Source organism: Ovis canadensis, chromosome 2, assembly GCF_042477335.2.
Source record: "Ovis canadensis isolate MfBH-ARS-UI-01 breed Bighorn chromosome 2, ARS-UI_OviCan_v2, whole genome shotgun sequence".
NCBI classification, from domain to species: Eukaryota; Metazoa; Chordata; class Mammalia; order Artiodactyla; family Bovidae; genus Ovis; species Ovis canadensis.
The window spans coordinates 52,809,008-52,832,191 of NC_091246.1; the positions used below are offsets into that span (position 1 = coordinate 52,809,008).

A 23,184-nucleotide genomic window follows, 5' to 3' on the forward strand; every position below is an offset into this window, starting at 1 on the left:
ACTGTCTCCCGCTCCCTTTTGTGTCTGTGTCGGGTCCTCGGTGCTGCTCAGGCTCTCTCTAGTTGCAGTGAGGCTTTTCACTGCAGTGGCTTCTCTTGAAGTGCAGGCTCTACGGCACACGGGCTTCAGCAGTGGCAGTGCATGGGCTTAGCAGTTGTGGCTTACGGGCTCTAGAACAGTCTCAGTAGTTGTGGCACAGGGGCCTAGCTGCCCTGTGGCGTGTGGAATTTTCCCAGATCAGGGATCGAACCTCTGTCCCCTGCACTGGCAGGCGGATTCTTAACCATCAGATCACCAGGAAAGTCCATAAAGAGCTTTAAAAGCACTACTTCCCATGAGGCTGTATAGGTGAACTATTCCTGGCTAGTGCCCTTTTTCACATTCCTCTTTGACTTTGGATTGGGCTCTCTCCCAAGAACTTATTTTAATTTTTGTTTTCCTGTAGCTGGAACGGCTTTAGGTCTTGGGGTTGTGAACATCCTCCACACTATGAATCCTTCCCTTGTGATCCTCTCTGGAGTCCTAGCCAGTCACTACATCCACACTGTCAAAGACGTCATCCGCCAGCAAGCCTTGTCCTCGGTTCAGGACGTGGACGTGGTGGTTTCAGATTTGGTGGAACCTGCTCTGCTCGGCGCCGCCAGCATGGTTCTGGACTACACGACTCGCAGGATCTACTAGGCCTCCCAGGAACGCACGAGGACAGAGACTCAAGAGCTCCTTGGTGGAATCAGGCTGTCTTCTAGATGAGCACTTCTTATTAGGCAATCTGGCAGGTGACTACGGCAGAGAAGTTTTTGCTTTTAGTCTCCTCTTCCAAAGTCAGTTTTCCCAACCTGATTTTGTAGATGCTGCTCCTCCTGGGGTTATTTAAGCTCAAACCTTGTCATACTCTTCTGTGCCAAAAGGAGCTACAACAGTAGCCAAGGACGCCTTAGGATTCCATTTACTAGATGTACCACTCAGACCTGCAGGCCTTGCTCGGGGTGGGACCTTGATACTGGAGTTTTGAGTTATTAATCCTTCCTCCTCTGACCCTAAATTCAGAACACAGAAAGGGATCCAGTCAGGGAATGGAAGGAAATCTCACCACGAAAGGCTTAAGTAAACTCTTAAAAAGCAGTTTTATTGAGGTATTTTTTTAAGTGCACAATTTGGTAAGTTTTGACATCTATATGAAATCATGGCCACAATCAAGACATCAGGCGTATCTCTCACTGCTGCACATTACTTGCTGAAAGATGTCATTTGCTATTACTCTCTCAGAATCTTGAGCAACTGTAGATCAGAGGTCTGAATTACAGTGGCCTTAGTGACCTTGTCCTTATCTTCTTAAGGACCGCTGAGAAGCCACTAGGACTTACAGTCTCTGAAAGATTAACCATCCCAGAAGGATCTTTGCTACTGAGAACAGACACGTCTCTCTCCAGTAGCTTTTCACATTGTGTTGAATATGACTGGAGTACTGATAAAGGCAGTGTTTATTGTGTGTTATATACCTAGAGCCCTGGTGGCTCAGACTTACCATCTGCCTACAATGCGTCTGCCTACAAAGCAGGAGACCTGGGTTCAATCCCTAGGTTGGGGAGATCTCCTGGAGAAGGAAATGGCAACCCACTTCAGTATTCTTGCCTGGAGAATCCCATGGATGGAGAAGCCTGGGAGGCTACGGTCCATGGGGTCGTGAAGAGTCAGACATGACTGAGCGACTTCACTTTTGCTTAGAGCCCACATCTGTGAATCTGGATTCTGGCTAAGTGAGATTCCATGTTTGTATTGGTGTCAAGATGCAGAGGCCAAGGTTCTTGCTATCAATTTCAACCTGGAAGAAATACTAATAGCCACCACTTATTAAGTGCCTATTGTGTACCAGGCTCTGAACTTGGTGCTTCATATACATTATTCTAAATTCTCACAACCAGTAAGGTAGGTGTTTTAATTCCCATTTTATAGAGCCCCAAACTAAGTCTTTAAGTGGTGTGCCTAGAACCACATGGCTAATGAGTCTTAAAGATCAGGTTTGAGGCAGGTCCCTCTGTGCTTTTTCTGCTAAGCTACACAACCTCTAGTCATATCAAAATCTTCCAAAGTGCAAATACATTCTGATTTACTCCAGGCTACCGAAAGCTTTCACAAGAATATCTCAGTAGCAAATGAACTGATTTATCCTTGACACTATCTCTCAGTGGTGAATTTAATAAAATATTCTTGTATGCTGTGGAAATTTTGCCAATATAGTATTTCGTCTAGTGACAGGTTTTTATGGGTACTTTTAAACAATCTATAAATTAGCATATGTTTTTCAGATTTATTATTTTAGGAAAACCTGAAGGTTTCTACAACATATTATTTCACTTGTTCACATGTAAAGGAATCAAGATTGTATTTGAATTCCTTCCTTCCTGGTGGGTTAATGTGAAAAGATAGGCTGGCTGATTCCTAGAACTCTGTCAGCTCTGAAATAATCTCCAGGTCCTGGCTGAAACATTCCATGCTGATTCCTGGGAAGGAAGCTTGCTGGCTTGGCCATCAGCGTCTGGGGCCAGTCTGTACTGTGAAGGGGCATCTGTTGTTCCTTGGTGAAATCTACAACTACTGTATATACCAGACAGTTGCATTGCTATCAAGTTTCATACCAAGTATTTGGAAGAATGGTACTGAATCTATAAAACCAGATCTCAGTTTTTATTAAATTCATGGAAAGGCTAATATATTCCAACATAATTATTACAACTAGCTAAAATGATCACATCTTAATTTATTTTAATGTAAATATTTTTATGTTACTGTTCTGAGCCAAATTCTAAAGAAAAAATAAATTATTTCCTTGTGGAAATCCTGACATTTTTCTATTTTGTTTTGTTCTTAATTAGCTCATTAGCTAAAAACATTTCCCTCCCCAAGAGATTTGTTATACTGCTTACTATTTGAAGGTCTTATAACTTCTTTAAGGTATTTAACATGGACTTAACAATCCCCCCAAAAAAACCTTGTTAATAGAAAGCATTGTTATATAACTTAAAATATATAGATATTGCAAAATGATCACCGCACTGTTAAGCTAACATCATCACAATCCATAGTTAAGTTTTTTTCCTCGTGGTAAGGACTTTTAAGATTGATTTTAGTAGCAACTTTCAAATATGCCTTATGGTGTTATCAACTATAGTCACCATGCTGTATATGACATCCCTGTGACTTATTTTATAACTGGAAGTTTGTACCTTTTAACCCTCTACACCCATTCCCCACCTCCTAACCCCGTCTGGCAACCACCAGTCTGTTCTCTGTGAGCTGGGTTTTGTTTTTTTGAGATTCCACGTAGCACTTAGATCATATGGTATTTGTCTTTCTTGGTCTGATGTCTTACTTATTTAGTATAATGCCCCCAAGGTCTATCCATGTTTCACAAATGGGAGGATTTCATTTTTTTTTTAATGGCTGAATACTATTCTGTCATCTATATTTACACCAGATTTTATCCACTCATCTGTCGATGGACACTTAAGGTTGTTTCCGTTATCTTGACTGTGTAAGTAAGGCTGCATATACTTCTTGGAGTTAAGTGCTTCTGTTTTCTTTAGATAAATACCCAGAATTGGAATTGCTGGATCATATGGGAGTTCCATTTTAAGTGTTTTGAGGACCCTCCATACTGTTTTCCATAGTGGCTGCACCGGTTTACATTCTCACCAACAGTGCGCAAGGGTTCCCTTTCTCCTCCTCCTCTCCAACACTTGTAATTTCTTGTCTTTTTGACAACAGCCATCCTAAGAAATGTGAGGTGGTATCTCATTGTGGTTTTCATTTTCATGATTAATGATACTGAGCACCTTTTTCCTTTACCCATTGGCCAGCTGTATCTCTTCTTTGGAAAAATGTCTGTTCAAATCCTCTGCTCATTTGTAAATTGTTTCTATGCTATTGAGTGTATGAGTTCTTCATATATTTTGGATATGAACCCCTTATTGTATGTATGATTTGTAAATATTTTCACCCTTTCAGTAAGTTGTCTTGTTGATAGTTTTCATTTTGCTCTGCAGAAGCTTTTTTGTTTGATGCAGTCCTACTAACTGACCATATACGTGTGAGTTTATTTCTGGACTCTCTGTTTCGTTGATCCATGTGTCTTTTTATGCCAATTATTATTTTGATTACTACAGCTTTGTAATATGATTTGAAATCAGGGAGAGTAATGCTATCAGCTTTGTTCTTTCTCAAGATTGCTTTGGCTATTCAGGTCATTGGTATTTCCATACAAATTTCAGGACTGTTTTATTTTTGTGAACAAAATGCCATTGGAATTTTGATAGGCTACATTAAACTTTAGATTGCTTTGGATAGTACGGACATCTTAACAGTATTAATTCTTCCAGTCCATGAGCATGAAGTCTGTTTAAATTTCTTTCATTGGTGTCTAATAGTTTTTAGTGTTGGTTATATTTATTTCTAGGTATTTTATTTTTTGATGCAGTTGTAAGTGGGACTGTTTTAATTTCTCTTCCTGACAATTTGTTATTAGTATACAGAAATGCAACAAATTTCTGTAATTGTTTTTATACCTTACAACTTAATTCATTTATTAGTCGTTATTGGTAACAGTTTTTAAGAGTTTAGTCATGTCATCTGCAAATAGTGACAGTTTTATTTCTTCCTTTCCGATGTGGGTATTTTTTTTTCTTGCTTAAGTGCAGGAACTAAATGCTGAGCACCACTGAGTTCTTGGACCAACTCCTTCCTTTTTATGAAGCCCCACGTGGGTACTGTAGGCATTAGAGACAATTCAAAGTTACCACTGCTGTGTAACAAACCACCTCAAAACTTAAGAGGCTTAAACAGTAATCATTTTCTCTCATGGTTTCTGTGGGTCAGGAATTTTGGAAAGGCTCTACCTGGCAGTTCTGACTCGGGGCATCTCATGTGCTTGCAGTTAGGCAGTGGCTGGGGCTGGAACAGGGCTGGCCATGCATCTCTCTTTGCTTGTAGTTTCAGGGTCTCTCCACGTAGGCTGGTTTGGGCTTCCTCATAGCATGGTGGCCTCAAGGTGGTAGAGATTTTTACATGGTGGCTCAAGGACTACCAGCTTGTTTGTTTCAATAAACCAGCCGTAAACTATGTCGCCCTTTACAACCTAGCCTTGGAAACATATAGCATTACTTCTGTCATATGATGCAGTCACCTTAATTTGGAGAAAGTCAGACTTTACTGACATAACTGCCACATCTACCTTCAAGACACCCATCCTATGTGAGACGCAAAACCAGGCCAGATGACACCATCAAGACATTATCAAAAGGTAAGCTGTCCCATGTAGAGGGTCATGGGAACTCAGGGGAAAGGAAAGGCATCACGTAAGTGGCCTTTGAGCTAGTTCTTAAACCCAACTTTTCAATGTGATCTTTTCAATGACATTAGCAAGGCCTAAAAGCAACAAATGGTTGGTGAACAGCAGCAAGCAATTGCTTGATTGCAATCTCAGGTGGCTAAAGGGGCGGAAGAGCAATAAGACCAGCAATGCAGCCCAGATCAAGGAATGCCCAACTAAGTAGCTTGGCGAGGGGAAGAGAGGCAAAAAAGTAAACACTCCTGTCCCTACCAGACATAATTACCACACAAGAGACGATGGACTTTCCTTCTTGGCAATGGCAAGACCTAACCCTGCCCACCCACCTCCTGAGTGTGGCACTACAGTTGTTTACATCAGCCTGCATCCTGGAACTAGTATCAGGTAACTCTAGTAGATTTCTGAAATATGGTTTTATTAGTCACTCGATCCATCACCTGTAATGTGACAGGTTCTGAGAGCAAGTAGTGAACGTGCTGATGCCTGAAATGGAGCACAGCCTCCTACAGGCACCTGTTATATGGATCAGTGTGGTCCAGAATGTTCTGTGATGATGTAAATGTTCCACAGTCTGCCCTGTGCAATCCAAGTGCATCCTAACTACATGTGGCCACAGTGCATATGAAAAGGAGCTAGGGCTAGAATTGTGTTTTTAATTCTGACTGATTTAAATAGCCACTGTAGCTACTGTACTGGCCAGCAAGGTCTAAATGAAGGATCTGACAACAGGAATATGAGCAAAGTGCTAGGAATTCACAGATCTCAGTGTGTACTACAGGGATTCAGAGAAACAGGGCTAGGCATGCTCATGCCATCCCGACTCAGGTTTACTGGCTGAATCCAGAGGAGGAAGTGTCTCACTAGTTTCTACTGCCCAGGGAGAACCCTGCTGAAATACACTACCCAGGCTCCTACAGTCAGGACAGTGACAAACGAGCCACCTGGGAGAAACCGCCCAGGGTGGTGAGGGGATTCGTAGCTCTATCTTCAGTGGGCAGTGAGAGGTGAACTTTCAGGCAACCTTAGTCCCCTTTCAAATGGAAAGGTCCACAGACTCCCACTACAGACAGTGGAGACGCAGAGCTGTTTTAGTTCAAGGCAGGGTGGGCACCCAATGGCTGTGCCTCCTTAGCCCTAGAAAGGATAAAAGGAAATTCCTCACTGACCTCACTCCCAACTGCAGCACACCTTGAGATCAATAATGAAGCTTCATGTTTATTTCTTGGAACAGAAATTTATTCTCAGAATAATGCACAAAAGCATAGGTTGAGGCTGCCGTTGGGAGGCCTCCCTCCCTTCCTCTGCCGCCACCTCCCCTCCTCTTTGAATGCCAGGGAGAACACAGTTGAAGGAAACATGCAATCACAAACAATGATCAACTCTAAAGACAAAAGGTTTGGTCCAAAAGAACTCAACATAATTAATCCAATTACCGTGAAGAGCTTCACTGAGTAGGATTAAGATATTGCAGATGTAGTGTTTCCACAGGGTGGCTCTTCAGTGCACCAGGGGGGCCTGCTTGAGGGAGATGAGGACAGAACGCATGCGGGAGACATCTTTGGCCTGCTTGCTGGACTTGGGGTTAAAGTCACACAGCCGGGCCACCCGTTCCCACTCAGTGCCTGGGGACGACTCCTCAATGTCATTTACAAAGGCTTCTTCTGCTGCCCTGAAAGCAACAACAAAAGATGCTGATTTAACGCAGACTCCCCATGTGAGCTACCTAGTGGCTACCTTGTCATGGAAACAACTGCCTCTGTATGCCTGACCTAAAAGCATTCTGATTTTCCAAAGACTAACAGCCCTGGCCCAGGTCAAACTCAGGAGCAGACACATGACCAGCTTTCCTAGGCACAGGGTGCCCGGACTGCTATGTAAAATGTTGGAATACAGGTGTTTGGTTCAGGGCTCTCTCCCTTTCTGATGATACAGAGAATTAAAGCAAGTCCTTAGCCAGCTACTCACTGCCTTCATCAGCAAGGGCAAAACAGCAGGCTGGCCAAGAACTTGAACAGTGGTTTATGCTGGCCTGTACTGAATTTCAAGTAAATTTAGAGACTTCAAAAGAAGCCCACAGGTCACTCTGCACAATAGCCTCTGGATTTATTCCAAAGGCTGGAGACAAACAGGGCAGATCAAAAAGGAATTCAAGGGAAAGCACCCATGCTAGCAGGCACTAGAGACTAAAGCCATTCTAGAAGGGTTTGTTAGGACATTCTCCAGTTCAGCCAAAAGGTTTGCCATTTTCCCTCCAGCCAGGTGCCGTGGGCCTCTCGGGACACTCTGGCAAGGGTGGGCACCCAGCGGCTGAGAGCCGATCAGTGTGAGTTGCTTTTTGGTAGGATGCTCTTCCAACATTCGTTCACACCAAGGTCAGCCCATCCCCAGCTGGGCACTAACTGGTAGGAAATACAGCCTAAAAGGACAGTGATAAGAGGAGGGAAGACATACTATTTCATCTACTCCAACAGGCATCACGGGCAAAGCAAAAGCAATGGAGATGACTGGTCTGTGGCAACAGAGGGGTGGCACTCTCACAGGGATGGCCGTGGCAAACACTGCTGAAGCCCAGAGCCACTACAACACTCGACTTCATGGCACACACAGGGGCAGTGGGGAAGGTTTACTTAACTGTTCTAGGCTGTAGCAAGGATGGTTTATGTTTGTGCTTAAAGGTGAAGAGAAGAAAAACGAGAAAAACTTTAGGTCAGATACAGAAAATGAGAATGAGCTCAATGCAGATGGTCAGTAAGCTAGACATGCCCTTGCCACTCTGTACTCTGAGGGACGTGCAGCTGGCTTTGCTTGGCCACCCTGCTGCCCAGCAAACCCAGACTCAACCTTTCTAGTCTCCATCTCTACTCCAGAGAGAATGTGCAAAAAGCAAACCCAACACCACCTGTAAGTCCAGCATTTCACAAGTCTCATTGCAAACGCACCCAGGGGCCGAAGAAACTCAGCTCTACCTCCTAGATGGTTGACGAGCTCAAGGTCAAGGCCCTAAGAGGCTCTACCAGACCTCAGCCTGTGGTCTACCCTTCCCACAAGTTCTCTTCCTCCATTCCACCCTCACCTCCCTTATGTCAAATGGCTAGTAGGCTAGTCCTAAAAGGAGGAAACACACAGTTGAGCAATACTGCTGTGATAACAGGAATTCTTAAAACAAACTCTCTCAGAGAAGATGCAGTTTTCTTCAGGGGTAAAGGCCACCATGGCCTGTATCAGACAGCTTTGGCTATCTGGCTATCTTGACCTCAAAGTTGGGGGTCTCTCTATGTCAGTGTGGGGGACAGGACATCAGAAGCTGGCAACTAAACAACTATTTCTGATATGAGGCCACAGAGAAACAACTGCGGACCCCCAGAGGAGACAGCCCCCTCTGCTCTGACTCTTCTGCCCGGAGGAAGAAGCAACCAACCCCATGTTCTTCAAAGGAATCAAGTATGGAAAATGCCCACACTGGCTCCTAACCCAGGACTTTCCCCTCCCCCTCTCCTTCCCCTTCCCACCTGGGGCAGGGTGGCAGCAACAAGAGGTCAGAGTCCCCAATCCCCAATTCCAAAACCTTCCCAGATGAGATCACAAATGACCCACATTTTTAAAGTGTTGGCTTCCTTCCCTCCAAAAACCCAAAATGAAAAATGGCAACCAGAGTTGCAGAGAGATGTGATTCTGTGATAATGGAACATACCCCCAGCTTATCAACTCTAAGCAGCCCCCACAGTGCCAATCTGAAATAATTTAAAAAGCAAAGCAACTTGTGACATAAAAGGAGCATTAACTCTAAACAAAAAGTAGGAATTAAAACAAGAAAAGGAATTAGTTTTGCAACATACACATAACCAATCACGTCAGCGAAGGGTTGTTTGTAGAAAGCTTCATCTGCCACCCTAGACAGCAAGAGGTCCAAAAGGCAGGCAAGCAGGCAGGAAAAAAGAAAAGAACATTGAGAAGCAGGAACATCTCAAATCCATAGTAGAGGCACAGTGCTCTGGGGAGCTGCTCCCAAGGCTCCATCCTAACCCAGCGAAGGCGCCAGCACTGACACTGCAGGGAAGGCTCCCTCTGGCCTTCCCCACAGGCTTCTGCAGACAGTGCTGTCAGCTTCAGCCCCAGGCCTTACCCTAGCAACGACGAGCATCTCCTAAGTATCCACTGATGGGCTGAGCCCTTTGACAAGACGTTGTGTCCGTTCTATCCTCAACCCCAAACAACCTAGGGACACTGAATGTTACTTTACAGATGACGTGATAGGAAGGGAGGCCTCACGATGAAGCAAACCTGTTCAGCAGTAAGTGGCAACAGGGGCAGCAGAGCTCACAACCAAGGCTGCCTGATTTCTTCCTTGTAGTTACTGCTGCTCCCCAGCTGGTCCACACTCGGGAAGCCACGCCCCTTCCTGCCAGCCTCAGTAAACAGCCCTGGGCACCAATGCTGCCAGACACCAGGCATGCTAGGGCCCAAAGCCAGCTTAACCTTGGATTATCCAACTACTGCTTCCCCACACTGACTGGCTGGGACCAATCTTCTATATCCTGGGACCATGCAGTCATCTCAAAACGGCACCTTAAAGAAGAAAGCTGCTGGAGGCAAGCAGCGAGAGGCCTGCAGACAGGGGTCCTGGCTCCGGCACCAGTGGATTGCGGGTCCCTGAACACAACTGTCTGTCCACTCAGTTCCTGCCAGACTTGACTGCTTTGATGATGGACAGCCCAGAAACCAGCACCTCATCCTTAACTTTCACATTGGAATGGGTCAAAATGGGAACTCTGGGACAAGGAGGCAAGGGGTGAGCTGGGTGGAGGAGTTTACAAAGCAGGGGAGAGGCTCAGTCCCTGGGCAGCCCAGCCCCCTCGCCCAGCATGGGTGGACAGGGAACCTCCCTCAAGGAGTCTTACCCTGTCCTTTGCCTGGTGAGTTTGGGGCATAGGAGTGGGAGGGAGGTTTTTAAGGACAGTCATGACTGGTCATTAACCTAAGCTCACATATTTATTTGAAGAGAAATTCTAGTAATTTATTTTTAAACTCAGACCCTTGCTTTACTCCCATTTTGGTTTATACATAGGAGGTGTTTTGTGGAAATTTAAAGAAAGCCTGATTGTAACTCCCAAGTGAGTCAGGAGAAAAACAAGAGTAGTTTGTGGGCACATGGAGTGGGAGGGAAAGGGAAGGCAGGCCAGCTTGTAAACCCAACCCTTTCAGTTTACAGAAAGGCCGAAACCTAATCAATTTCAACTTGTGTCTGCCTCTACTGGGAGAGAATAAAGCTTTAATGACTCCTGTTCAAGGCGTGACTAAGACAACAAAAGTTTGTGCCAGGCTTTTACTCCTTTGCAGCTAGCTTGAGACGAAGGAGCTGCTGGTAACAGGACAGCACAGCACCAGAACGAAGGGAAAACCACACACCCCAACTCGGGCGCCCTTCCACCTGCTTTGTTCTTTACCCACCAGACAGAGGGCCTGAAAGCAGCAATCCTTAGGCAAGGCGGAAAAGGACCCTGAACATGGAGGGCCAGCTGGGTTTTACCAAGTACTTAGAGCAGACCCAGCCTGAGGCAACTCACTAGGGTAAAAGGGGCGTCTCACGGTGTCTGTGCAAAGCACCCACCCTTCTTTCTTCAGAAATCTGAACTTGCACCTGGGGGGAGTAATCTTGAATGAGTACATTGTAAAGGAACCTGGGCCCATCAGCTTCAAACTAACCACAATCTCTCAGCAGGAGCCCTGGTGGCTAATGCTACTCTTAGCAACTCAACTCCAACCAGAAAGCAGCCCCACTGTATTTGCAACAGAACTGCAAGGGGAACCGGACAGCACGCCTGCAGAGACCACGCCCCAGAGGAAGGCGGCCAGGGCAGAGGCTCGAGCCCGGCGCCCGAGGGAGTGACAGAGCCGAGGAAGGCCGACGGGAGGCAGGCGGCGAAGGCTGCTGTGCACGCAGGCCACCTGTGCTGCCATGGCTGCCCCACAACGGCAAAGAGGCCAGCTCCCTCTTGTCCGGAAGATGTCCACCGAAGAGCTACCAGAGACAAGGGCACGAAGGTTCCTTCCCACGGAAAGCACAAACAGCCCCAGGCCGAATCTGATCTTTCTCTGCACTGCAGTGAGTGGAGTGACTGCAGTGACAGCCAGCTCCGGGTCTGGCAGGGGAAGCAAGCCCACTGCCTGCACCCAGGCAGACAGCGCTGCCCCTGCCTCTCTCTCTGAGCTGCTTCCAAGTGGACTCCGAGAGCTCAGAGCATTTAAAGACCATAGTTTCTGGCCGGTGGTCATAGGAGAGCGACCGTGTTTACTCCCTGCAACTACTCAACCTTCAATGAGTGTGGAAATTCAGAAAAGAGCATTTTAAAAAGTCACCTCAAGATTTTCTTAGACATAGATGACAAGCACCCAGAGAACCCTTAATCCTGAAGTCATTGTGTGGGAACATCCTGGCCACCTGACAACGGAGCACACATCCCCACTACTGGACCCTTGAGGAGCAGCCCGCAGAGATCTAAGCTGTATTCAGGGGCCGTGACATGACGGAGTCTATAATCGTCTCTGAAGTACTGAGATCCTGGAATAGTGATGACAGCGGCCTTTCATTTCAGGGTTAGGTTGTTAGACACAGGCTTGATCCATGAGATGATACTGCCTTCTGCAGAATCACACCATTACAGGCGGTGCAGACTAACCACTCTCAGCTGCAGAGCCAGACTCACCCCAACTAGGGTGGGGAAAAACAGGCTGAGTTACTCTTGTGAAGACCAGAGAGACTTGCAACCTTCATGTTTCACATATATTTTTTAAAACCTGCAGACATTTCACACTAAAAGAGGCGGCAGCTGAAAACCTGCACTGGCTGGTGGAGATGGACCTGTCTGTACGGGAAGCAGCGTAGACTGACCTGTTGTTGGCTTTTGTCTTCTGTAGCTGCTCATCCTGCCTCGCGTACCACTCGTCCAGCTCCTTTATTGCTTTTTCTTTCCACTCCGCTTCCTGCTTCCGAGAATTGGCATCTTTAAGGAAAGGAAGAGAAAGACAATACAAACGAGGCAAAATGCAAACTGAAGTTCACTTCACTTCTTCGGGGCTTATTAACCTCGCTGTGCGCAGGTGCATGTTAGAAGGCGAACAGTAGGCAATGAAGATAAAATTCTGTTTTCCTCATTTGTATGTCCAGCTGCCTGTATCAGCAATTCTACGCAAGGTATTTCAGCACAATTTATCCCAGTCCACCTACACCCTAGTGGATCACTAGTTTGGGGGTTTGAAGTCGAGAGAAGTGGAAATACTGACAATTTCTAAAAAGGCTTTTGAGACACCAACTGGGTAAGAAGCAACTACAGATGATTCTTTAATAATGCTGCCAGGTCAGGGTGGACTATTCATATTAGATCATCTTCTAATAAAATCTTCTCACAAACTATATTCCACACCCCAAGTTGGATAACTAATGGTTTTGTGAACAGAAGGCAGCACTCTCTTCACCAGATGCACATTTATGGAGCAGGGAGATATCAAAAAAACTATTCGAAGTAGAGATGATTCCAGAACCAGGCAAGAGCAGAATATAGATGGAATCGAGGGGACCACAAAATATCTACTCCTGCTCAGACAGCAGAGTGAGTTTGTGGCAGAGCTAGGACAGAAGAAAGAGAAAAATCCCAGTGGGGAGAACTGTAGGGGTATTAATCGCTTTCCAAAAGGTTCTAGATGAGAGAGCGCAAAAGCACACCTAGGCCTGCCACCCTGGATCCTCAACCATGAAGTTCCTCAGAACTAAATATGAGTTTCCCTAAGATACTGAGCTAAAGACACATGTCAGTAAACGGTACAGAGAAAGAAATACAGGTCATACTACTGCCACAGCTGAGCCCTGAGGTCATCCTGCACCGTCACTTGAAGCACATTCTCAAGGATGTCCTCACTGGCAGGTTCCTTCACACACATCTCATTTAATTTTACAACAATCCCAAGAAAGCAAACTAGTTCCACAGTCAGCAGTGAGAAAAACTCCAGCTCAGCAAGTCCGAGTAACTTTCCCAACAGTTGTAAGTGGCCAAACCAAGATTCATACCAAGATTTGACTCTAAAGCTCACACGTTCTTACTTCATTGTGCTGTCTCTAGAGTGAGGAACGGAAAGGGAGGCAGACCCAACAGTAGTCACAACTGTGACCGCCAGCAGATGGGCACCAGTGATCCAGACTGGAGTCTGGACAATGCAGAGTCAGAGCCCAAGACGTAATGGGTGTCCTTGAGGAGAGTAGAAAGCAAACAACTTCTTGAAGGAAGAAATGATGCTTTCAGGGGCAATTTTAGGGCCTTTGCAAGAAAGGTCTTGCAGTAACAACTGGCAGAACACTGTAACTACTAGAAATAGTCTGGTAGCAGCTAACAAATCCCCCAAAGTTTCCTATTATAAGGAACTTTTACCCAGTTTTCTAACTTATCAGAAGGTGACCAACCTAATGCTCAAGAGAATTATCTCACTCAAAATTCTCCACTGGTAAGTATACCAGTGAACTTCTGATGTGTGTCTGTCCGTGGCGTTAAGTATAGGTGCAGCGGAGGGCGCTGTGATGCAGGGAGAGATGCTGTGGGCCAATGGCACCCTGTTTGACATGAAAATGAAAAAAATTTTAAATATAAGGCCTCCTTTTCAGGAGTTGTTAAATTACTTCCAAAAAATTAGTTTTGGATTGGGGAGTATTTTCCTTTTGTGTCATCTAATGATTTTTTTTTAAAAAGGTTATATATTAGAATCAAAATATGGAAATGTATCCCTGAAAAAGTAGTCAAAAACTGTGTCTATTTGCACAGATTATAGTTAATGCATAATATAGTGCCTGTAAACCACCTTCTTGCTTTTATAGATTTAAGAAGTGGCACTGGCAATGAGAATTTAGAATTCTTAAATGCTTAGCTTGATGCAGCAAAGATCCCAGCTGAAATACAAGCTCCTTCTACCTGGGAGGGAGAAGGCAGAGCAGGGCTCACAGACAGCCGTCTTCTCTGGTCATGCTCATTACTGTTCACAGCAAAGTATTGGAAAACACCTCCCACAGCCAAGCTGAAAACCATGGCTACTGCTTATCTATTTTTAGCATCTTGCACTTTCTCATAGTTCTTGCAAGGGAAAAAGGTGAAACTGCAGAAACACCTAATTCATGGACCAACTTAATTCAATTCCATTGGAACATGAGGCCAAATATTTGACTTCCCTCAGGAAGGCATCTTAAGAAAACAACACTTTGTGGAATATTCCCAAAGAGCCCAAATTGTTAACTGAAAATGAAAATGAAATTTTTCCACACACCAAAGTATACTCTTCTCCATGTAGAAGTCAACTTTGCTAAACTTTGGGGAAAGAGAAAAGATATATCTGAGTTCTGCAACATGAAGAAGATTCCAGTAGCAATAATAGTTGCTACGTCAAGTCTTGCCTCAAAGTCTACTCAGAAGAGATATTTAAAGAATAGCAAGGAGCAAGGCTGCTAGCACCAGGAAGACCAATCTTCACCTTTTAAAAACTACACTATCCAGTACAGGGACTACTAGCTTCATATGGCTATTTAAATTTATTAAAATTAAATAAAATTTAAAATTCAGTTTCTCAGTCATACTAGCCACAAGCAGCTAGTGGTTACATTCAGAACAGCACTGATACGGAACATTTACATCATCAAAGAAACTACTATTGAATAATGCTGAGAGATTAAGTGTGCCCGCTGTTTGGAAAGCCACATAAATTACACTGGAGAGACACTAATTGGCTGTATTATCTGGGTCAAGTCCTTTCCTATTTCTAGGTGTCAGTTACACCATCTAAGTCATGTCTTCACTAGTTCAGTCATTCTCAAGAAGGAATAATAATGCTGTCACTGTGGTTACAGACACATATTGCTATTTCTAGATGTACAATAAAATATTTATGCATAAAGTATCTGGTGTTTGTATCTGAATGGATCAGAAAAAAAAAATTCTGTGTATATTCACAATACACATAAATGTGTAGGCATGTGAGTGGGCTTCCCTGGTGGCTCAGCTGGTAAAGAATCCGCCTGCAATGCAGGAGACCTAGGTTCGATCCCTGGGTTGGGAAGATCCCCTGGAGAAGGGAAAGGCTACCCACTCCAGTATTCTGGCCTGGAGAATTCCATGGACTGTGTAGTCCACTGGGTCGCAAAGAGTCAGACACAACTGAGCGACTTTCACTTCACTTTCACATTAGTGTATAAAACATATACAGGATTTCCCTGGTGGTCCAGTGGTTAAGAATCCACCTTTCGATGCAGAGACATGAGTTCCATCCTTGGTTGGGGAAGGAAGGATCCACATGCTGCGGGGTAACTTAGCCTGCGTGCCACAACTAAAACCTGCCATAGACGAATAAATATTTAAATACCAAAAAATAAGAACGTATACACACACCTCATTTATATAAAGAGCCAAATATGGCAAAATGTTCACTACTGAACCTGAAGGAAGGGGCACGTTTTATTCTCACTCTTTCTATGTTTGAAATTTTAATAAAAAGTTGAGAAGAGTACCTCACGGTTAACATCCCCTGCCCCACCACACCTTTTCAATACCCATGGACAGATACCAAGTCTCTCCTAATCTTGACCAACAGCTGACACTCCATGGAGAAGGCTCTTCACCAAAGGCCAGGCTGACTGGCACTGACCTTGGGCTTGGCCTGCCCTCAAAATGCTGTAAGCTAAGTGCAATGCTGCTGAGAGATGGGTATGGATTCTGAAGCAGGGCAGACTTAAGCTGAAATTCTGACTCTACCACTTTTAGCTGTGTGATTCAAAAACTTACTCTTCCTATGATCCTCCTTTTCCTCACCCATAAAAACTTAAGAACTCACAGGGATGTTAGCGTGAGAAGACACAACTGTACATACTTCCTAACATTCCTCTCACTCTCCTCTTAAGCATTACCTTAAATTCAGCCTTCAAATTGTCAATGGACTGTGCAGTCCCTCGCATGGATATAACATCTTCAGGTTTATGAAGCACTTTCATATATACCATCTCAGACTACCCTTGGGGTTGGTAACACTGATCTTACTTCACAGATGAAGAAACAGGCTCTAAGGTTTGAGCAACCAAGTGCCCGCAGCTAGTAAAGAGTTACGGTTTGGCCTGGAACCCAGTCTTTCACTTCAAGACTCTATCCACAGCACCACTCTGCCCTTTCCGAGAAGGGAGGGCGCACTTGTGACTCTGGGCTTGTGATGAAGCATCTCCATGTAGGTGGTGTTGTGATCTTCTCATTGTGAAACATACCCTCTCCAAAACTGGACAAGGACATTATGGCTAATTCATGTTAAAAATGGGTAACAGTAGAGTCAAGGTCAACTATTCCACTGAAAACAGACACCCGAAGACAGAAAGGGATTCCTTACCAAGGGCTTCCAAGCGTTCCGTCTGCTCTTCTCTCCATTTACGGATACTTTCAGGCTCTGACTGCAATCGATCCACTTGTGAAATAGCTGCGTAACTGTCTGTCGGCCCATTACTCTCCTTAACAGAAAACACAGTTGTGCTCTATCAGTTCCAAAACCTCCTCCCCGACATGCCCTTCACCCAAGTTAGAACCCCTGGTTACGTGCCACACTGATGGCTGCTCTAAATGTGAAGGAGCAACAACATCCTTACATGCTGGTAGGAAGCTTTCAACGTGATGCACTCAAGCCTTACAACCCACAAGGTAGGCAGAGTAGCTGTTATCCGGCTACTAAATGAGACATGAGTGGGAGAAAGCAAAGTTGGGGAAGTGGGTAATGGACTTACTAGGAAAACAGTATCATCAACTTTGTTTTCCTTACTTGACAAAGAGACTGTAATATCTTCAAAGTAACAAAGGTAAATACATGATACAGTAAGACCTAGAACCTGACACTTCCAAATGCTTATTATACAATACAGGGAAAAGTTCACTGTATATCACCTAGGCAAAATACAGTGAATTCTAGGGAAAAGAGAGTCCAAAAGAAAATGCATAGTTAGTACAGTCATACCAAGAAAAAGAAAAAAAGGCAGGCAAATGTGAATCAGTGCATGTGGCAGTGGGTAGGAAGGAGCGGGTGGGTAGGGGGCTGACTCTTCTTTATAGTGGCTAAGATTGGGGAGCTAGTAAACAAGTTGATAAAGATTCAAATGGAATCTAATCTTTAGAGAATTACTGCACCTACTGAACTAGGAACACTACCAGCTTAACCTCAGCAGACTATAAACAAAGATGGAAAGCAAACGATTTACAGTAGTATTCACTTATTATTAGAACCGTCCATGTTTCAGCCACATGAACCCTTTATCTCCCAAACACCTTGCAAGGCAAATTTTTATTCCCATTGCACAGCTGGAGGATTAAACTGAGACCCAGGTAAATGACATGTCCAAATTCATAGCTAGTCAGAGACAGAGTCAGGACTGAACCCCATTCCATCTCCCTCTAAAGGCCAAGCTCTAAACCAGGGTTTGGAAACTATAGCCAGCTCAGCCACCTGTTTCTATAATTAAATTTTATTGAAATAGAGCCATGACCATATATTTATATACTGTCCATGGATTTTTTTGGTATAGCAACATAATAATCTGACACAGAACTTACGCTCTACAAAGCTTAAAATGTTTACTATTAATATCGGTCCTTTACAGAAAGTTAGTCCACTCTTGGGATAAACCAATTAAGACTAATCTCATCCTTCTTGACAGTTAACTGGTTAAGGCTGCGCAGAAACCCAGGCAGAGGCAAAGCACCAAGCTATTTCCCTGAACTACAGTGAAAAGGGAAACATCTAGTCAAAAGGGAACCAGAGGACTTTTGTAGAGTGGTTGGGAGAAACCCCCTGCTGTTCTAGATGGTATGACACGCCCATGCTGAGACCCGAAGTGCTTGTAGTCATTCTGCCACCATGAAAGAGTATAAAACTGCACAGTCAGCTAGCGGAACCAGAACCCTAGAGGAAGTGAGTCAGAATCCTGGTTCGAGGACCCCTGGCCTATCGGAGTTCTTTCAATTCTAAGAAATAGTAAATTCTCTGTATTTAAGCCCATGTCAAGTTGGGCTGGTGGGCTTCCCTGGTGGCTCAGTGGTAAAGAACCTGCCTGCCAATGTAGGAGACACAGGTTAAGTCCCTGGGTCGGTAAGATCCCCTGGAGAAGGAAATGGCAACCCACTTCAGTATTCTTGCCCGGAGAATCCCACAGACAGAGGAGCCTGGCATGGTACAGTCCATGGTTTCACAAGAGTTGGACATAACTTAATAACTAAACAAGTTGGGCTGGTAACCAAAAGCTCAACAACACAGAGGGAAAATAATGGTAGTTATCACAAACACCAGCCACCCCCACCGTCACTATAAAAGCTAAATGGTTCAAATGTTGGTCCTACCACAGACTACCTTTGTTACTTTCAAACTCCTGGTTTCACCTCTGCATGCCTTATGTGTAAATGGGAATAACAATAGCATAGCCCCCTCAGGTTGCTGTGAGAATTAAAATTCAGTCCAGTGTTTGACACCGCATGGCACACTGTCAGCCACTGCCACCATCATGATGAAGGGTCATTTCTTGAGAATAAAGTTGGTACCACTAGGGCCAGGCCAATCACGTTTTAAAAGAACGCTCTATCAATGTCTCTCTTCAAATCCTTCCACTTTGGCAGGTAACATACCAGTTACTGATACACCCAGCAAAGTCAAAGGAGTGGCATCCTTTCTAGGTCAGTCAATTCAAATCACAGAGAAGAAGACTCTCAACACTATCACTCAACATCATCAGAGCTGTTGTACAGAGTCTGTACCTGGTAGTATTCTCCATTCGTCACTCCATCAACAGCATCTGCAAGACATAAGATTTCAATTTGTCAGTAAGTGCTGGGCAAAGGCTAGGTCAAAGGGTTATAAGGTAGGACATAGTATTATGTGTTGTTAGTACTCTAAGTTACTAAACACTATCCCCGTGTGAGATACCAGGGAGAACAATGGACAACTTTCTATTCAGTGAAACCAAGATGTGCTTATACACAAATGACTTCACCAAAATGTGGACAAATCTGTCTAAAAGCTTTTCATGAATATCTTCTGGCTTACGGAGATAATACTTAGAAGCCTGGCAGGAGAGCCTCACAGAGCAAGTTTCTCTATGAAGGTTCTAGAGAAAGCAAAGGTATGAAAGGGTGGCCTAGAATCCTTTACAGCAAACAGATATGCAGCTTTGTGTTTCAACCAAGGTGCTTTCTTGGGGGTCAGGACTCTCCATCCTTTGGCTGGAGTAGGTTTGGCACCTGAGGGTCTATAGTTGAGACTTCTTGCTAATTCCTCTAGTTCTCTTGGAATTAGTCCAGAACAGTAAGATTTGGGCATATCAAAATAAAATCAGTGTTTTCAAGGATGCAAGTTACAAAAACTCAAAGTATCTGATCTTATTAGCACAACTAATTATTCATGAGCTAAATGAGAAAGTCCATCTCAGAAATATGAAAAATGTCTAAGACCTCGAGATTTTCAATCCATACAGTATAAAATGGAGGTCCACAGGCTGAACATATTTTCTTTAAAATACAAAGTACTTAATCAGGAAATTCCACAAAATCAGGATTTCGTGTGTGTGTGTGTGTGTGTGCGTGTGCACGTGCGTGGATGTGTGGAGTGGGGGAGGGTGCACAAACAAGATCTGGTGATACTGGGCCTACATTCCTTAAATGAAGGCAGCCTTTATGTGCAGCATGCTCTGGACAACCTGCCAGTCCCCACTGGCCCCATTTTATGTTTTTAACCCATTCTGTGTGTCACTAATTCAAGTTACCTGATTGGTCCAACAAGCATGTGTTTCTAATCCATGCCCTGACCCAACAGCTATCACGGAGAGTCTGTACAGGGCCGCACAGCAGCCCGTAGCCTTCCCCTGAAAGCTTCAAATATAGGCATCATAAAAACGCAGTGTCCACCTACATACTCTACGTATTCTTTATCTGTTGGCTGACTTATCTTTACTGCCTGCTATGCAGGACTTCTAGTATTCTGCCCAACTGTTTTCAAACTACCATGACTGTGTTACTATGTAAGAGAGAAGAGATGAACCTAACAGACACAAGAACCCAAGGGGTAAAAGGAATGCGGAGGAGCTGGTGTGCACCACCATCACAAGGTCCTCAGGAACATCCGAGCTTTTCCGAGCAGCCAGAGGCAAGGTGCCCTCAGCCACATTCTTTCCTTTGACCAGGCAGAGATTGCAAACCACTCCTCCAGTCGTCTTGGTTTCTAACTATAATAATTAAATCCAACTTAACTGCCTATTTTCCAAATTAACTTCATTCTCTTGCTTCTCCCAATTACCCTCTGCTCGGCTTTGGGAGTACTGAAAACTTTCATTTCCCCACTTTAAAAAAAAAAAAAGGGAAAATGGAGACGAAAGAAAAGGCCACATAATTTCATTACTTGGTCTACTAGTTTCTATTTTTTTTTAGTTTATCTAATGCATATACATAAAACTTCTTTGAGCAAAATTAGACTCCTATAACAGGTGCTTCTAGTAATCCATTTATCTATATCATTAAATTCTCAACTTTTTAAGAATTAAAACACCCACTACTTATTGCTTCCATGTGCCAGGCACAATGTTAATTAAACACTTTCAATACATTAAGTTTTAATCTTCACAACAAATCTTTATGTATCAGCAACTGACAAATGACCTTAAAATACATGTATAGCTGGCCCCTTGAGAGGTAAGTAAGGTGTTCTTGAAGGAGCAGGTAACTGGTAACAATGTTTTCTCTCTTAAATTTACTTTTGAGTTTCAGCATGTTTTAAAATTTTTGCTAAGGTGACAGCAGGAAAAAAAACTTTAAGGTGCCCTGGTTGTGCCAAACTTCTATCCTGAGGTAATCAACCTGACATCTGAATTTCTTCTTTACTAAACTGCCTGAGTTTTGGCCATTTTTCTGCTTTTGATCTCTAAGTATTCTTTCTGTATTAATTATTTGTTCTCTCACATTACAAATATTTCCCCCATTATCTTTTTGTATGATTATAATAGTTGATACCTAGAACTACTTAACTTGTATGAGACAACATCAGGCTTTTTTTCCTTTATGAGTTCTTTATCTGTTCTTATGATAAAGGCCTTTCCTACTCTTAGGAAAACAAAAAGGTATTTACTTTTCTTCTGGTACTTTAAAAAAAGCCTCTTCCATCCACTTGGAGTTTATTTTTGTATAAAATTTATAAAGCGAAGTAACTGTAAATCTTTGAGCCTCAATGGCTAGTCCAGCCAGGCCTACTTTCTGGTTAGTATATTATAGTTAACAATTATCCAGTTAATATAGTCCAACCTAGGGCCATTGGCAGTGGGAGAGACTTTGATCACTCCTCCAGACACAATTCTCATCCCATAGCTCCAAGTCACATGTTGCTTGTCCTTTAGGTCTGAAGACTCACCCAGCGTTGGCAAGTCCTTTGAGCTTTCATTAGTTACTTTTCTACTGTACTTACTGACATTCAACTGGCTCAAATGAAAGGCCTGTCTGTTGCTATAGAAACATGCAGAAGAAAGGCCACCCCAGGGCCTTGATGCATTAGGACAGCTAAGCTAGGCAACTTAATGCTCCAGAAGGAAACTTTCTAGGGACCTCAGACAGAAACAAGGACCAGAATACATTTCCAGAGAGGAAAGACTATCCCAAACCCACTTCAACTTTCACTTTCCCCAACCACTGGAAGTCAGGAAGACCTGGGTCTGAATTCCTATGGAGTCCTCCTGTATTAGCTGAACACTGCTTAATTTCCACAATGATCAATTCTCCCCTGAAACAGAATGACACCACCACTCCACCCGCAGAGTTGCTGCATGGATCTGAAAGTACAGGGCACTGGGGCACAGCAAATGTGCGAATCACTAAGTATCATGCCTGCAATTTCCCTGAGCTTTCCTCCACCACTGCTACCAAGAAAATCACTCTCCTTAAATGTACATGCCTCTCTTACCATGAGTGCCTCACTGCCTTACTCTCTCAGCAGCTCCTTGATTGCTTCTCTTCTCCTCCATCCATAGCCCTCAGGATTGAGGGCTTTTCCTCAGCTCTAGACTCTGCCTTTTCCTGACCACGGGTTCTTCCTCAGTATCCAGGAGCCACTTCACTCAGCTGGTTACCTCCCACCTCTAAACTTATGTTTTTCTCCGCATCTACTAACAACTGAAGACATCATCCAAGGCTCAGGCTGAGCCCCTCCTTCATGGAAGTTTTCCCCCAGCCTGGGGGAGTTCAGATATGTTCCTCTTTCCTCAGTCTCTGCTACTGCCTCCTGCCTGCATAGCTCTGCACAGTAACACATCAGATACAGAGTTCCCTCCTAAAATCTGTTTCCTCAGTGCACCCCAAAGCCTCTCGGCTTTGTAACACCCTTCTTACCCCACTCCCAAGGAATAATGTGTAGACACATCATAATAACGTGTATAGTAATTACTACACACAGCAGGAACTGTGTATAGTAATAACATACCAGGTTCTGTGTGTAAGCACTTTACAGATGCTCTCCAATATAATCCAACCCTGTGTGGTGTTTATCTGCACCTTTTACAAAGAACACTGAGGCAGGGCAGTAGCAGTGGTTATGTAAGTTGTATGGGACCACAAAGCTAAACCCACCCTCAACCAGTCTAGGCCAGCACAGGATCTTAACCACTAGAGACAGAGAAAGAGCGAGAGAGAGGAGGAAAAAGAGAAAAAGAAAACATGTCCAACTAGTGCTCTAATCCCTAAGGGAAGTGCTGACCACTGCACGTTGTTGGTTTTTTTTTTTCCCCTGACCAATGCACTGTTACCAACCTCAACTACGCT

General features: G+C 44.1%; 2 protein-coding genes across 3 annotated transcripts in view; one reads left to right on the forward strand and one right to left on the reverse strand.

Annotated features, from left to right (window-relative positions):
- GNE (glucosamine (UDP-N-acetyl)-2-epimerase/N-acetylmannosamine kinase) overlaps window positions 1-2,842 on the forward strand; it is a 39,090-nt gene extending 36,248 nt beyond the window's left edge. The window contains exon 12 of the mRNA XM_069574077.1: window positions 446-2,842. Coding sequence (XP_069430178.1) covers window positions 446-681 — 236 coding nt within the window. The 3' untranslated portion in view covers window positions 682-2,842. The remainder of the gene's footprint in view (window positions 1-445) is intronic.
- A 3,716-nt stretch (window positions 2,843-6,558) lies between these two features.
- The window catches only part of CLTA (clathrin light chain A), a 43,295-nt gene continuing 26,669 nt past the window's right edge, over window positions 6,559-23,184 (reverse strand). Inside the window, exons 4-8 of one of the 2 annotated variants that reach the window (XM_069574079.1) lie at window positions 19,147-19,184; window positions 16,745-16,862; window positions 12,234-12,345; window positions 7,977-8,012; window positions 6,559-7,013 (exon numbers count right to left, since the gene is read on the reverse strand). In XM_069574079.1, the coding sequence (XP_069430180.1) occupies window positions 6,842-7,013; window positions 7,977-8,012; window positions 12,234-12,345; window positions 16,745-16,862; window positions 19,147-19,184 (476 nt within the window). In that variant the 3' untranslated portion in view covers window positions 6,559-6,841. The remainder of the gene's footprint in view (window positions 7,014-7,976; window positions 8,013-12,233; window positions 12,346-16,744; window positions 16,863-19,146; window positions 19,185-23,184) is intronic. The other variant, XM_069574080.1, reaches the window with a different exon arrangement.